Source organism: Capra hircus, chromosome 20 (genome assembly GCF_001704415.2).
Source record: "Capra hircus breed San Clemente chromosome 20, ASM170441v1, whole genome shotgun sequence".
NCBI classification, from domain to species: Eukaryota; Metazoa; Chordata; class Mammalia; order Artiodactyla; family Bovidae; genus Capra; species Capra hircus.
Window position 1 is genome coordinate 41,154,454 of NC_030827.1, and position 13,999 is coordinate 41,168,452.

A 13,999-nucleotide genomic window follows, 5' to 3' on the forward strand; every position below is an offset into this window, starting at 1 on the left:
GGATCCCTAGGTCGGGAAGATTCCCCAGCGGCATCCCACTCCAGTAAACCTGCTTGGGAAATCCTGTGGACAGAGGGGCCACAGTCCAGAGTCGGGAGGGGACTGAACACACAGACACCAAGCAGAGGGTCTGGGGGATGGGCGTAAACACCGTGAAGAAGAGGTGAAGTGCAGCACTTAGGCACTGATGGAAGGCAGGAAAAGAGATAAGGTGGGAGAAATAGAAACAAACCGAAGAGGGACTGCAAGAGGAAAGAGAATGGTTGAAAATGCACAGGGAAAGTAGAGAGAAAACGGTGAGAAAGCAGAGGGAACAAAGACACGCCTGCACCGGGGGAAGAGTACCCTCCTGTCCTGACCCTGACAGATTAGGCTGTCTTAGCAGACTGTTATGATCCCGACTCCCTGTCACTCGACTCCAGCCAGACTAACTTCCTTGCCGCCCTTGAGCACTCCTGCCTTAGGGCCCTCCATTTGCTGTTCTTCCCGCAACCATCTACACCAGGTTTATCTCCTCACTTCCTGGGGCTCTCTCTACTCGACGGCGTCCCTAACCACACCCTAGTAAAGTAGCACCTCCCTCGCTCTCTAACTCCTACCCTGCTTTATTCTTAAAGCTGCAATCAACCAGCCGACAGACTATTTGGCTATTGTCTGAATTTCACACCAGCCCCTCCCCGTTTCCCAGAAGGTAAATTCCGTATGAACGGGGACTTTGTTTTGCTCACTGCTCTATCTCCAGTACCCAGAACGGGGCCTGACGCTTTGTGGAGGCTCCATACACGTCCTCGGAATCAAGGGAGTGGGCGCGGGTGAGAGAAAGGCAACCGGAAGAGATTAATTCGGAAGGGATAGCCGTCTATGGGGTCGCACAGAGTCGGACACGACTGAAGCGACTTAGCAGCAGCAGCAGCAGCTAACGGAATAGCACACCTGCCATTCTTTTCCTCTTTCTCCCCTCCCCGTCTTTCCCTCTCCACTTCAAAGGCTAAGGACAAGAAGCAGGAATGAGAGAAATACGAAGAAAAAGAATCCAGATTAGTCCTGTTCAAATCCTGATGAAAAGTGCAAGGGTTGGAGAAGGGCTGAAAGGGAGAAAAACAAATGCACACGCAACAGTGAAAAGAAGTGAAAAGTAAGAAGAAAAGACTGGTAGACGTCACTCTCTCCACTCACTCTCTCTGACTCCTCCTCTCGGCTGGCCAGAGGCGATTCTCCTCGGTCACCAGCGCGGAGGAAGCCAGACCCGCCTCTCTCGGAGAATGCCCACGGCCCGCCTCGGCTGAGGCCCGGCACGCGCCCGCCCGAGCCGCGAAGGCGGCGGGACTACAGCTCCCAGGGTGCCGCGCGCGGGCGCGCCTGCGCAGTGCAGCGGGAGGCGGCGGTCTGTTCTCCGCTGAGGAGGAGCGGGGCTGAGGAGGGAGGCAGCGGGTGAGAGTTCAGAGTTCAGCAGCAGCAGCCCGAGCCCATGATTCCCATATGCCCTGTAGTTTCTTTCACCTATGGTGAGTATAATGTGCCCCTCCGGGGTCCCCGCCGGGCCCCTTCCCCGGCCCGGGGCGGCGGGGAGGCGCGGGGGTTGGGGCAGGCTCCGGGGAGGAGGCGGCGGCCGCCGCCACCCGGGCGTGCGAGTGAGTGAGGGAGTGCGAGGCGGGAGGGGGGGGCGGCGCGGCCGCGGCCCGGCGAGGGCGGCTTCTCACGGCGCCTCTCTCTCTCTCTCTACCCCTTCCCTCCCTCGGCGTCTCTGCCCCTCGGCGCCTCTTCTCCCGCCATGGGACCCGACTCTCCTTGCCCGCCGCAGTGCCCAGCCGGCTGGGGGAAGATGCCAAAATGGCGACCGGCAACTACTTTGGATTCACCCACAGCGGGGCGGCGGCGGCGGCGGCTGCGGCCCAGTATAGGTAACGGCTCCCCGCTCTTTCCCTCCTCTCCCCCTGCCCCCCCTCCGCCGGGATCCCGCCGACGCGACACCCCCGCGCCCGCCCCCACTCCCTCCGCCCCCGGAGTCCCGGCCGGTGGCAGGCCAGGCCCACGGCCTCTCCCGGCCCGGGGCTGGAGCGAGGAGACGGCGAGGCTGGGGGCCGCGGAGGGCCGCCCGGGCCTTCGGCGGCCCCGCAGCTAAAATGGCCTCCCGCGGCTTCGGAGCCGCGCCGCCGCCCCCGCCCGGCGGGCTGAGGGAGGGAGCGGAGGCCGAGGTCCCCGCGGTCCCCCCGCCCCTGCGGGCCGGTCCCCACCTCCGATCCCCCTCCCACTTGGGGATGGAGAGAGTGGGCGAGGGCTTCTCTGAGGGAGTGGGGGTCGCCCCGGCCCGCGCGCTGCCTCTCCTCGCTGGGTGTTCGGGCCCCCGAGCCCAGATAACGTGTCGTTTTCTCGGCGCCTTCTCCTGCGTCCCGTGATCTCACCTGGCTCTCCACCCGAGCCCCGCAAAACCAACTGCGGGTGTCATCGCATTCATTTGGTTGATTTAGTTTTCCCTGTGAGGGGAGAGGTAAACACACCAACCACCTGTGAATTGTGTAGCTGGTAGACTGGAAAAGATGCGCGAAGTTTCTAGTGCTGACAAATGAGTCCACTGCCTTGTTGCAGCTATTGTGATTAGGCTCCAGGTGGGCCAGTAATTCCCCTGGGTGGGTCTTTCTCCTCCCGAGAAATGAAAAGGGCTAGTGAGTTACAGAGTTAGTGAAATGCCCCATATGAAATCTCTACCTTAAGGGAAGCTCTAATTTCTGAAATGTCTGTAGTTCGTTATATATCTTCTCAAAAGAAAGAAAACTAGATTTTGTTACTTTTGAGTCATTCTGAGAGGCTCTAGATTCGGGCATACAGGGCTCCTAAGTGATGAACTTTTTATATATAGAAAGATTATATTAGATATCTGTGTAGTAGGCAGTTTAAAACCTAGATAGTTTTCTCACGTCATTCATTTAAGGAGGCGGGTGTTCTAATGGAAAGGACATCACTGGGAACCAGAAGACCTGAGTTCCAGTCTGTTTTGCTCCTGGTTTTATGACAGTGGGAGTATCTCTTAATTGAGCTGTCATTTTCCTCATCTGTAAAATAAGGCTGCCTTTTGTGGTTAAAACTTGTAATTCTGAAACACAGTTGCCATATTTCGTGGAATAATAAGATGCTATGTCTTGGAAGCACTTCTCTGGTGGCTAGGCGGTAAAGAATCCGCCTGCCAATACTGGAGATTTCGGTTCGACCCCTGGGTAGGGAAGATCCTCTGGAGAAGGAAATGGCATCCCGCTCCAGTATTCTTGTTGGAAAATCCCATGGAGAGAGGAGCCTGGCGGGCTACAGTCCATGGGGTTGTGAATGAGGCAGACAGGAGTAGCAACTAAACACGACCATATATTGTAAAGAAAAGGGTTTCTTTATTTTATGTATCACTTAAAAAAACCCCACTACCGATTGAAATCGCTCAATGCTTAAGACACCATTGATTTTTAAGAGATATATAAATATTTTATTGATGAAATTGAAATTTACTAATTGTTGAATGCCTTGAATGCATGTGGCGTATTTTACAAGTCCTTTTACCTTGATGCTTACTTGCAGAAAAAGGACTGAGATGACAGATTATTGGAGCAAAAACGTTTAAAAAAAAGTCTTTGATTACAAGTTGTGATCGTTAAACACTGGCGAAGTTTCAGCTACTTTAAACAGCTGATAATGTTCGTGAAGGGAGAAAAATCAAGCCATTTTTCCTTCTCTGGAAAATAGGAGATAACTAATGAGCATCTGTGTCATATATCTACTGGTACCAAGTACTATGTGTTCTAGACAAGACTATTTAACCACTACGTTTTAATTGTTTAACACTATTTTTCTGTTATACTGTTCACAGAGTGATGATAGATTTGTTGGATTATTTATTAACTGTTTACTGAAAACGTAGTGAGTTCTTTGTGGCAGTTTTGAAGTTTTTTTTCCTAATGCAAACCTATAGATAGAAATGAGGGCAGGAAATGCCAATTTAAAGATACTTAATCACTTTTTGATGAAAATATTTGCATATATGTATTTTATCCCAGTATAGGAGCTATTACAGAATTTCTGTATCTAGTTTTTTGGGGTGTTTTTTTTTTACTTTGAATCTTAATAGTTTTAGTAAACTGTTAGGTCAATCCAAAATATTAAACTGATTGTTACATATTTATGTGTGTCTAATACGGAAGACCTGGGTTCCACCCCTGGGTCAGAAAGATCTGGAGAAGGAAATGGCAACCCACTCCGTTATTGTCTGGAGAATACCACAGAGGGAGAAGCCTGGCAGGCTACAGTCCATGGGGTTGCAGAGTCTGACACGCATGAGCGACTAACACTTTAATGAGGAAAGACTAGTCTTTTGATGTTACTTATTTATGTATATATTGGCAAAACTAATTTTTAAGATACTTTATCCTTGTACATAACATGTTACATGGAATTGTTTGTTTTTAATGGAAAGAAATCAGATTCAGTAATGCTAATACTTGTTCAAGGATGATCAACAAATAATAGTAAAAGCATATGCAAAAAATGCAGTGATGATGTTCATCTTTCTTCCTGTCTAGAAATCATTAAAATACAACTTTCAGACATGGAAGACCACGGATTACTTATCAAAAAATTTTTTTTCTTTTAATTTAAAGGATATAAACTCAAGGAAATCTTAAACATTTACCTGTTGGATTACATGAATAATTGGCTTCACTTGTAGAGTACAGATAACTGAAAGTAACTGTTTCTTAAGTCTAGGTTTAATTGTGGTTCTTAGTTTTCTTAGTTACAGCTATGTAAAGTGTTTGATTAAATTTATTTTAAGTTTAAGCTTTCTTTTTGCTTGTTAGTATTTGAGATTTATAATGGTATGCTAAATAGCAAAGTTCTTTAAGAGATGTTATAAGAATCTAAGTCCTGCTACTAATAATTTTTAGATAAACCAAGTTTTTCTTTTGTATAATGCATATTAGATATTTTGTGATAAGCTTTTACTCAATCTTTGTGCTACATGTTCCATCAGCTACTGAATAATTTTTCTTCCTGCTTTCTGTATTTCTTTTTTTTTTCTTTTTGTATTTCTTCTAACGCTACTAAATAAACCTACGTGCCATTTGGCCACTATTGCAAATGTAATCTTTTCATTTTCTTACCATTCATGTGCTTTTTCCCCTCTTGGAAATTATAAAATCAAAAAAATTATTATTGTGTTTATATGTGTATGTTTCTGATAGAATGTTTATTTGGGGTGTGCAGGACAAAGCAGATTTCAGGCATGGTGAAAAAAATCGGAATGGCTTCATGGCAGAAAGAGAACTTGGTTGGATAGGTACCTACTTCATTCAGTACAGTACTCTTTTTTGTTTGAGAATATATACTTTAAAACTTTTAGACATAATTTTATAATAAATTTTGAAGAAAACCATTTTAACAGTTGTAAGGACTTACCGTAGCAAAGAATGTGAGAAACATAATTCTTAGTGGAAAAAACTTGCTAAAAATTAATGTTTCATAGGATCAAATCAGTTTTTTTCCTCTCTTATCGGGAGTTATACAGAAGTTCTCATAGAAGTTCTTCCGTTTTTTAAGGAATTTTGTGGCATAAACAAATACACTATATGTAATACAAACTAACGTAATCCCATTATAGTTTACTAGTAATAGGACATAATCTTTTCTTTGAGAGTTTTAAACAGCCAGTTTCTCTTATTCCCTAGAAAAGCCATGGATGTTTCAGTTCTTGTCACCTTTCTATCTACTCAAGATACTTGTCTGTTATCTGCATAACCTGAATCTTTAGTTTGTGCTTAAACTTTCTTTGTTCTGTCTATAATTCTTATCTGAATGTTACTCTACCTTCAATAAAGTTAGCTGTTTAAAATAATCATTTGGCAACATTTTTTACCCTTTTAATATCTAGAATTTATTGAGTGTAAAAACTTGAGTAATGATTATATAGCGATCCGAGATAATTGCCCCCGTATCTTAGAATAATAATATTCTTAAATAATAAATGCTTAAGTGGATTTTGACTGTTGTCTGGATATTAGCTTAAACATCTGCTAGTCATCTCATCTAGTGATTCTTGAGATGTCTTTTGGACATCTGTTCTTAAAGGATGAGTATCTCTTCACATCACTAAGGTAACTTGGATAGGCTGATTAAGCAGTGAATTTTCTTTTTTTTTCTTCTCTTTTTTCCTTTTTATTGGAGTGTAGAGTTAAGAATATTGTATCTTGGAGGAAAGAATAAAAGTAACACTAGTAAGGTCACTAACAGAGACTCTGAAAAAACCAGATGAACAGGTTTTTGAAACCAATGTTAGTGATGGAAATTTACTGGCTCTACCGAAAAAAATTTACTGCAGCTGCTAATTATATTAACTCTTCCATTGTTGAATTAGAGATCTTAGGGTTCATATTGCATGAATGAATTTGAAATAATGAACATTTTCTTTCCAAAAGGATTAGTGCTATTACAGGGATGTGTCCTGTATGTGTTATTAATAGCCTTAAGGGCAGTGTGAGCCAAAATAGCACTCTATAGAATGCTTAAAGTGTATTCTTGACTGTGCTTTTGCTTTTGTAGCCTGCTTCACAGTATACTATAATGAAAAGAGAATGAGCTAGTCACACTTTGGATTTGAATCTCTGTCTCTTTAGGCACTTGTCCAAGTCCCTTAATTTTTCTACGACTTGGTTTCTTCAGCTGACTTGCTTTGAGGTGAAGATTAAATATAAAACTTCCTGGCCTAGTGCCTGATTTTCAATAGGTACTTTACCCATGTTAGTTTTCAGCAGAGATTTGCATAATAATATTAAAAGGGTTCTAAAAGCTATCCTTAGTTGATATCTATCCTACATTTAATATATGAAGTTTCATCATCTCAGCGGAGAAGGAAATGGCAACCCACTCCAGTGTTCTTGCCTGGAGAATCCCAGGGACGGAGGAGCCTGGTAGGCTGCCATCTATGGGGTCGCACAGAGTCAGACACAACTGAAGCAACTGAGCAGCAGCAGCAGCATCTATCTCAATGTTAAAAGTAGGTACTTGAGTATCAGTTGACAGCCTCAGTTTCAGTGTCAGTTTAATAGAGACCTCCAAATTTTTAATTACTTGCAAGTAACATGATTATAATTAACAGACAAATATGAGAAATAATAAGAATTCAGATTTCCTGCATCTAAGATCAGGGAAATATTGGTAACACTCATGTTTCATCAATGTCAGATTAGATAATTATATTTCAAATAAGTTCTTTGTACATAGCCGTAAAATCTATTAAATAGATCTAAAACTAATGAGATAATGCAAAACATTTTAAGGAAAAAATAGGCTATAAAGAACATAAAAGAAGACATACATGAAGATGGGCTGTGTTCATGGAGTGAAAAAAAATCAATACTATCAAGTTAATCAGTTTTCTCCTGAGTAGTCCGTATATTTAATGTAATTCCAATAAAAACCACAGCAGACTTTTTGGGGTAACTTGATAAAGAAATTCTTATGTTGACAGTGAAGAGAGTATTTGTCCAAAAGCAGTCAAGACAGTCCTGTCATGATATCATGCATATTAGCAGGGACCAAAAGACATTAAACAGGAAAATGTGGTTTTGATAGAGGGACAGACAGATCGTTGGCTTACAGTAGAGATCCCAGAAATAGATGTGTGCTTATGGGGAGTGGATTAGAATATATGGCTGTTTAAGTAGAGATACTTGTCAAAAAAAACAAATCAGCCAAATTTTTATTCAGAAATAAATAATCAGAATAATCAGAAAACAGTCCTTCGGCTTGTAAATGTAGTAACTGACAAAGTATGTTAGAATTACTAGAAAGAGATTAAAGGTGGGGAGTGTGCCTATGGTACTTATCCATACATTGTCCTTGGCATCACTCTATCATAACTGGGGTCGTTGTTCTAAGAACAGCATTGCTTAAGTGTTTTGTGAAAGCTGTGTACAGTGCAGCTCTTAATTCACCCTTACACAGGGCCAATTATTGAAATAAAGAACATTTGACTTTTTGGGTTTTTTTATTATTAGTCTCCTCATGTAATAAGTACATTAAAATGCATTTGTAGGCAGTAACTTGCAGTACGCATAGTTCCTGCTCTCAAGGAGTTTACTCTGCTGGAAAATGAGAGTAGGGGCAGGTATACCTACAGGTAACTCTGCCATGGTAACAATCGTACTGACTTTTAATAAAAAACTTAAATGGGGAATTGGAGCATTTCAGCTATGGGGTTTGAGGTAGTCTCCATGGTATTTAATTCTGAAAATCAAGGCAGGGTCATTGTAGACAAAATGTGTTGGCCAAGGCAAGAAGAAATTAAATTCTTTTTTGGTTTGTGTAGGTTTTTTTGGACACACCATGTGGCATGTAGGGATCTTAGTTCCCCAGGGATTGAACATGTGCCCTCAACAGTGAAAGCACAGAGTCCTAACCACTGGACTGCCAGGAAATTCCATGAATTAAATTCTTAATATGGTTGGTAGTTGGTGGGTTCTGAAGTCCTGGCTCCCTCTACCAGTTTCCATGTGACATTGGGCAAACAATCCTTTGGTACTTGAGTTTCTTCATCTATAAATTAGAGATAATACCAATAATTATCTCACAGGATTGAAATTTTTTGCAAAATTCTCCCTTGAAGTGTGATATATATGAAAAGAACACATATAATAAGAGTATAGCTTGATGAAATGTCAGAAGCTGGGCACCACTGTATAACCAGCACCCAGACCAAGAAACAACATTATCAGCATCCCAGGAGGCCTCTACATTCTCCATTGTGGTTTGAGAATTCAGTGAGATAACGTTTGTAAGGTGCTCAGAATATTCAGTAGGCATTTGGAAATGAGCTCAGAATTGGGATAAGGGTCGTAGTGTAAATGTGAATATTAGCCATATGGTGGTGAATCCACCATTGTAGCTGTGAGTATGGATGAACCAGAGGAATTACTTGTCATGCATCAAACATTTAAACATTTAGTAAACTTTTTTTAAATGAGTGGGGGGAAAAAATAGAGTCAGGGTTACAAATTTGGGGGACTTCCGTGTTGAAAGTAGAGCCAGAGAAAGAAACAAATAACTGGGCCAGGATGGTGGTGAACAGAGCTAGGAGAATGTAGTGTTCATAAAAACTAAAAGAAGAAAAAGTAGTTAGCAATATTAAGGCTTTAGAGAGGCCAAGTAAAGAATTGACAGTTATCAAAATCATTGCTTTAATTTTCATGGGCAGCCATTATAGAAACACTAGAATCAAAGACAAGCATAAAATTTTGCATAAAATAGGTTTTGCAGTCTAACTTAGTATTCAAATAATTTTTTTTTTAATTTGTTGAAGTATGGTTGATTTACAAGGCTGTATTTCTGCTGTACTGCAAAGTGGCTTAGTTATATACACATTCTTTTTTATGCTCTTTTCCATTATAGTTTATCCCAGGATATTGAATATAGGTCCCTGTGCTCTACAGTAGGACTTTGTTGTTTATCCACAAATAAATTATTGAGGGTCCTAGAGATTAAATGGGCTTAAAGTATTGGGAGGCACCGTGTTTAAAGATAAAAAAAAAAGTGAAAATAAAATTTTGAATTAATTTTTTATTTCTTGAAAAAGATAATATAGTGTATAATTGCATTATACTGGTATAGTAGTCTGCATTAAATGGGCAGAGAACTTGAAATTTGAAGAATGATACTTTTTGATAGAAAAAACAATGAGCCTTTTAAAAATACATATAAATGAGGGCAAAGAGTGATATGGTTTATGAAGATGACTTTATTGCTTCTTTCACTACCCCAGTTCTACCCATCCCAAACCAGTTTTTTACTATAAGCAGACATAGTCATTATAAATTTAATCAAAATACTCTTATGCTTAAAATCCTTCATTTGCTAACCTTTACTTTCAGAATATCTGGTTATCCTAGCTTCACATTTAGAGGATTTGGGGGTCTTATTATATAAACTTACAGTTGATTATTCAGATGATATCCAAAAAATTCTGAAAAAATACTAGTAAAAAGAAAAACTGACATGAAGAGTAGGTTGTTGCTCATTGTTCAGTTGCGTCTGACTCTTTGCCACCCCATGGAGTGCAGCACACCAGGCCTCCCTGACCTTCACCATCTCCCAGAGCTTGCTCACACTCATGTCCATCGAGTAGGTGACACCATCCAGCCATTTTGTCCTCTGTCGTCCCCTTCTCCTCCTGCCTTCAGTCTTTGCCAGCATCAGGGTCTTTTCTAATGAGCAGTTCTTCGCATCAGGTGGTGAAAGTATTGGAGCTTCAGTATCAGTCCTTCTAATGAATATTCAAGATTGATTTCCTTTAGAATTGACTTGTTTGATCTCCTTGCAGTCCAAGGGACTCTGAAGAGTCTTCTACAAAACCACAGTTCAAAAGCATCAATTCTTCGTCACTCAAGCCTTCTTTATCGTCCAACTCTTTACATCCATACGTGACAACTGGAAACACCATAGCTTTGACTAGATGGACTTTTGTTAGCAAAGTAATGTCTCTGCTTTTTAATTTTCTGTCGATGTTGGTCATAGCTTTTCTTCCAAGGAGCAAGTGTCTTTTAATTTCATGGCTGCAGTCACCATCTTCAGTTATTTTGGAGCCCAAGAAAATAAAGTCTGTGACTGTTTCCATTGTTTCCCCATCTATTTGCCATGAAAGGATGGGACCAGATGCCATGAACTTAGGTTTTTGAATATTGAGTTTTAAGCCAGCTTTTCCACTCTCCTCTTTCACCTTCAAGAGGCTTTTTAGTTCCTCTTCACACTCTGCCATAAGGGTGGTGTCATCTGCATATCTGAGGTTATTGGTATTTCTCCCGGCAGTCTTGATTCCAGCTTGTGCTTCATCCAGCCCAGTATTTCTCATGCTGTACTCCGTATGTAAGTTAAATAAGCAGGATAACAATAAACAACCTTGACGTACTCCTTTCCCAATTTTGAACCAATCTGTTGTTCCTTGTCTGGTTCTATTGCTTCTTGACCTGCAGACAGGTTTCTCAAGAGGCAGGTGGGGTGGCCTGATATTTCCATCTCTTTTAAGAATTTTCCACAGTTTGTTGTGATCCACACAGTCAAAGGCTTTAACATAGTCAGTGAAGCAGAAGTAGATGTTTTTCTGGAATTCTCTTGCTTTTTCTGTGATCCAACAGATGTTGGCAGTTTGATCTCTTGTTCCTCTGCCTTTTCTAAATCCAGCTTGCACATCTGGAAGTTCTCGATTCACATACTGTTGAAGCTTACCTTGGAGAGTTTTTAGCATTACCTTGCTAGCATGTGAAACAAATGCAGTTGTGCAGTAGTTTGAACATTCTTTGGCTCTGTCTGTCTTTGGTAGGTGGGATGTAATTTTTTTTAGTTTCACCTCTCTAAGTATCCATACCTTTCTCTGAAGAAATGTTAATATATTTGAGATATAATGAAAGATGTATTTTTCTTGAGTATAGGAAGTTATAGAGCACTTTGGTTTAATTTATGGTATCCATCAGCTTTAATTATACCCAATAGCTTGTTTATTTTTTGAGTAATTCTGTTTGCAAATACTTACAAGGATTAACATTGCATGACTTTTTCTTTTAGGTGTCTTCCAAAGAAAACGGTTTGCTTATTTTCAAAATGGAATAAAATTTATTTTATCTCAATTACCATATGGATCCACTGGATCTTTTTTTTATAAGTCTAAGATTTATCTTAGTGATCTTGTTTTTCTGTTTCTTAAAACATTTTGCTATTTTGTGATCCTAAAGATTATCTTCTGTTTACTCATCATTTATTTCCAGCTATGCTATGAAAAAAAAAAGTAATACAATAGCAAAATGGTTTTGGAAGCACCTCAAAGGATGGTATGGTAGTGAAATAAATGGAAGATATTGCATTGCCCAACATTTTGCATCTTTCAAGATGGTATGAAAGAAGAGAGAGACACTACCTTTAATTGTTGGCTTTTAGTTTCCCTTCAACACAGTTGGGCAGTCAGAATTAGTCATTCTCTGTTCATACTGTCAAAGGATAAGAAAGTTAACACAAGAAAATATTTGACAGTTATTACATAAATAACATGAATGCAAGAACAAAGTGACACTACTCAAGACAAATGATAATGGTGAAATTGATTGCATGAGCAAAATCTCAGCTTAAGGGTCTTTAGATACCATATCCTAGATCAGGGATCCCCAACCCCCAGGCCACAGACCATTAGGAATCAGCCACACAGGAGGTGAGTGGCAGGCCAGTGAGGGAAGCTTCCGTCTGTGTTTAACAGAGGCTCCGATCACTCCCTTTAAACCTGAGCTCCACCTGCTGTCAGACCTGCAGAAGTATTAGATTCTCAGTATTAGATTCTCTTTGTAGCTCCTCCTGTGAGAATCTAATGCCTGATGGTCTGAGGAGGGGCTGAGGTGATGCTAGTGCTGGGCAGCCACTGCAAATACAGATTATTATTAGCAGAGAGATTTGACTACACAGAGACCACAATCAGTAGCTGGACTGCACAGAGACCACAATCAGTTGCATGTAGACTCCTGTCAGAACCCTATCAGTGAGTGACAATTGTATGTGTGCATGCTAAGTCACTTCAGTTGTATCCAACTCTTTGTGACCTTGTGGACTGTAGCCTGCCAGGCTCCTCTGTCCATGGGATTCCCCAGGCAAGAATACTAGAGTGGGTTGTGTTTTCTCCTCCAGGGGATCTTCCCAACCCAGGGATCAAACCTGCATCTCTTCCATCTCCTGCATTGGCAGGCAAGTTCTTTACCACTAGTGCCACCTGGGAAGGCCAGGTGGCAATTGTATAATTATTTCATTATATATTACAATGTAATAATAATAGAAATAAAGTACACAATAAATGTAATGCACTTGAATCATCCCAAAACCATCCTCTCCCCCCATCTGTGGAAAAATTGTCTTATATGAAACTGGTCCCTAGTGCCAAAAAGGTTGGGGACCACTGTCTGAGATGAGTTTCTTCACACTGAAGAATCAGTAAATGAACAATATATTTCTAAGGATAAAAAAAGAAAGTACTCTCATCTAGTTAATAAGAAGGACTTCATTATGTAATATTCTGTGACAATATTAGGAACATCCCATTTTGCTAGAAGTAAATGTGGCAGAAATCTTTCTTGTTTTGTACTTGATATGATGCATTAGTGGACAAATCTTCAAGGGAGATATGTATACACAAGTAGTTGGAAGAAAATAGATGGTGTAGAAATTTAAAAATTCGTTAGATTATTCCAGAACAAAAAATTGACGTTCTACAATTATGAATCAAATATGGTCATCATCATCATCTCTCTCTCTTCAGAAAAATATGAGCCGTAAAACATTTCAAAACTTTTTAAAGCATTGTATGTTGACAATTCAGATGTAGGAAGAACCACCGAAGTAATGAAGAGTTGGAACTCACTATAGAAATACTTAAAATGTGAAACTAGCATTTACAGATGGACATGTTTCATGTTTATGCATTAAGGTTGATGAGCAGTTATGTTTAGAAAACATGGTCCATTTTGTCTATATGTGGAATAAGAATTTTAATTTATAATTCATATTGAAATTTTTCTATTAGTTTTTCATTATCCCTTATTCTTATGTAAATGGTCAAATAACCTCAAAAATACTGAAAAGGAGAGAATGAGGTTCAGTGGATCCAAATGACATTTCTCCTGGTGGTAGCTCAGCTGGTAAAGAATCCACTTGCAATGCAGGAGAGACCCTGGTTGATTACTGGGTCAGGAAGATCATTGGAGAAAGGATAGAAATACCCACTTCAGCATTCTTGGGCTTCCCTGGTGGCTCAGATGGTAAAGAATCCACCTGCAATATGGGAGACCGGATTTGATCCCTGGGTTGGAAAGATCCCCTGGAGGAGGGCATGGCAACCCATTCCTATATTGTCTGAAGAATCCCGAAGGGCAGAGGAACCCGCAGTCTACAGTTGATGGGGTTCCTGAGAGTCAGACATGACTGAGCGACTAAACACAGAACA

At 40.9% G+C, this 13,999-nt stretch overlaps 1 protein-coding gene across 3 annotated transcripts in view; it reads left to right on the plus strand.

Moving 5' to 3' along the window:
• The window catches only part of ZFR (zinc finger RNA binding protein), an 86,385-nt gene continuing 73,764 nt past the window's right edge, over positions 1,379-13,999 (plus strand). For all 3 annotated transcript variants that reach the window (XM_018065619.1, XM_018065620.1, XM_018065621.1), the window contains exons 1-2: positions 1,379-1,505; positions 1,802-1,901. In XM_018065619.1, coding sequence (XP_017921108.1) covers positions 1,469-1,505; positions 1,802-1,901 — 137 coding nt within the window. In that variant the 5' untranslated portion in view covers positions 1,379-1,468. The remainder of the gene's footprint in view (positions 1,506-1,801; positions 1,902-13,999) is intronic.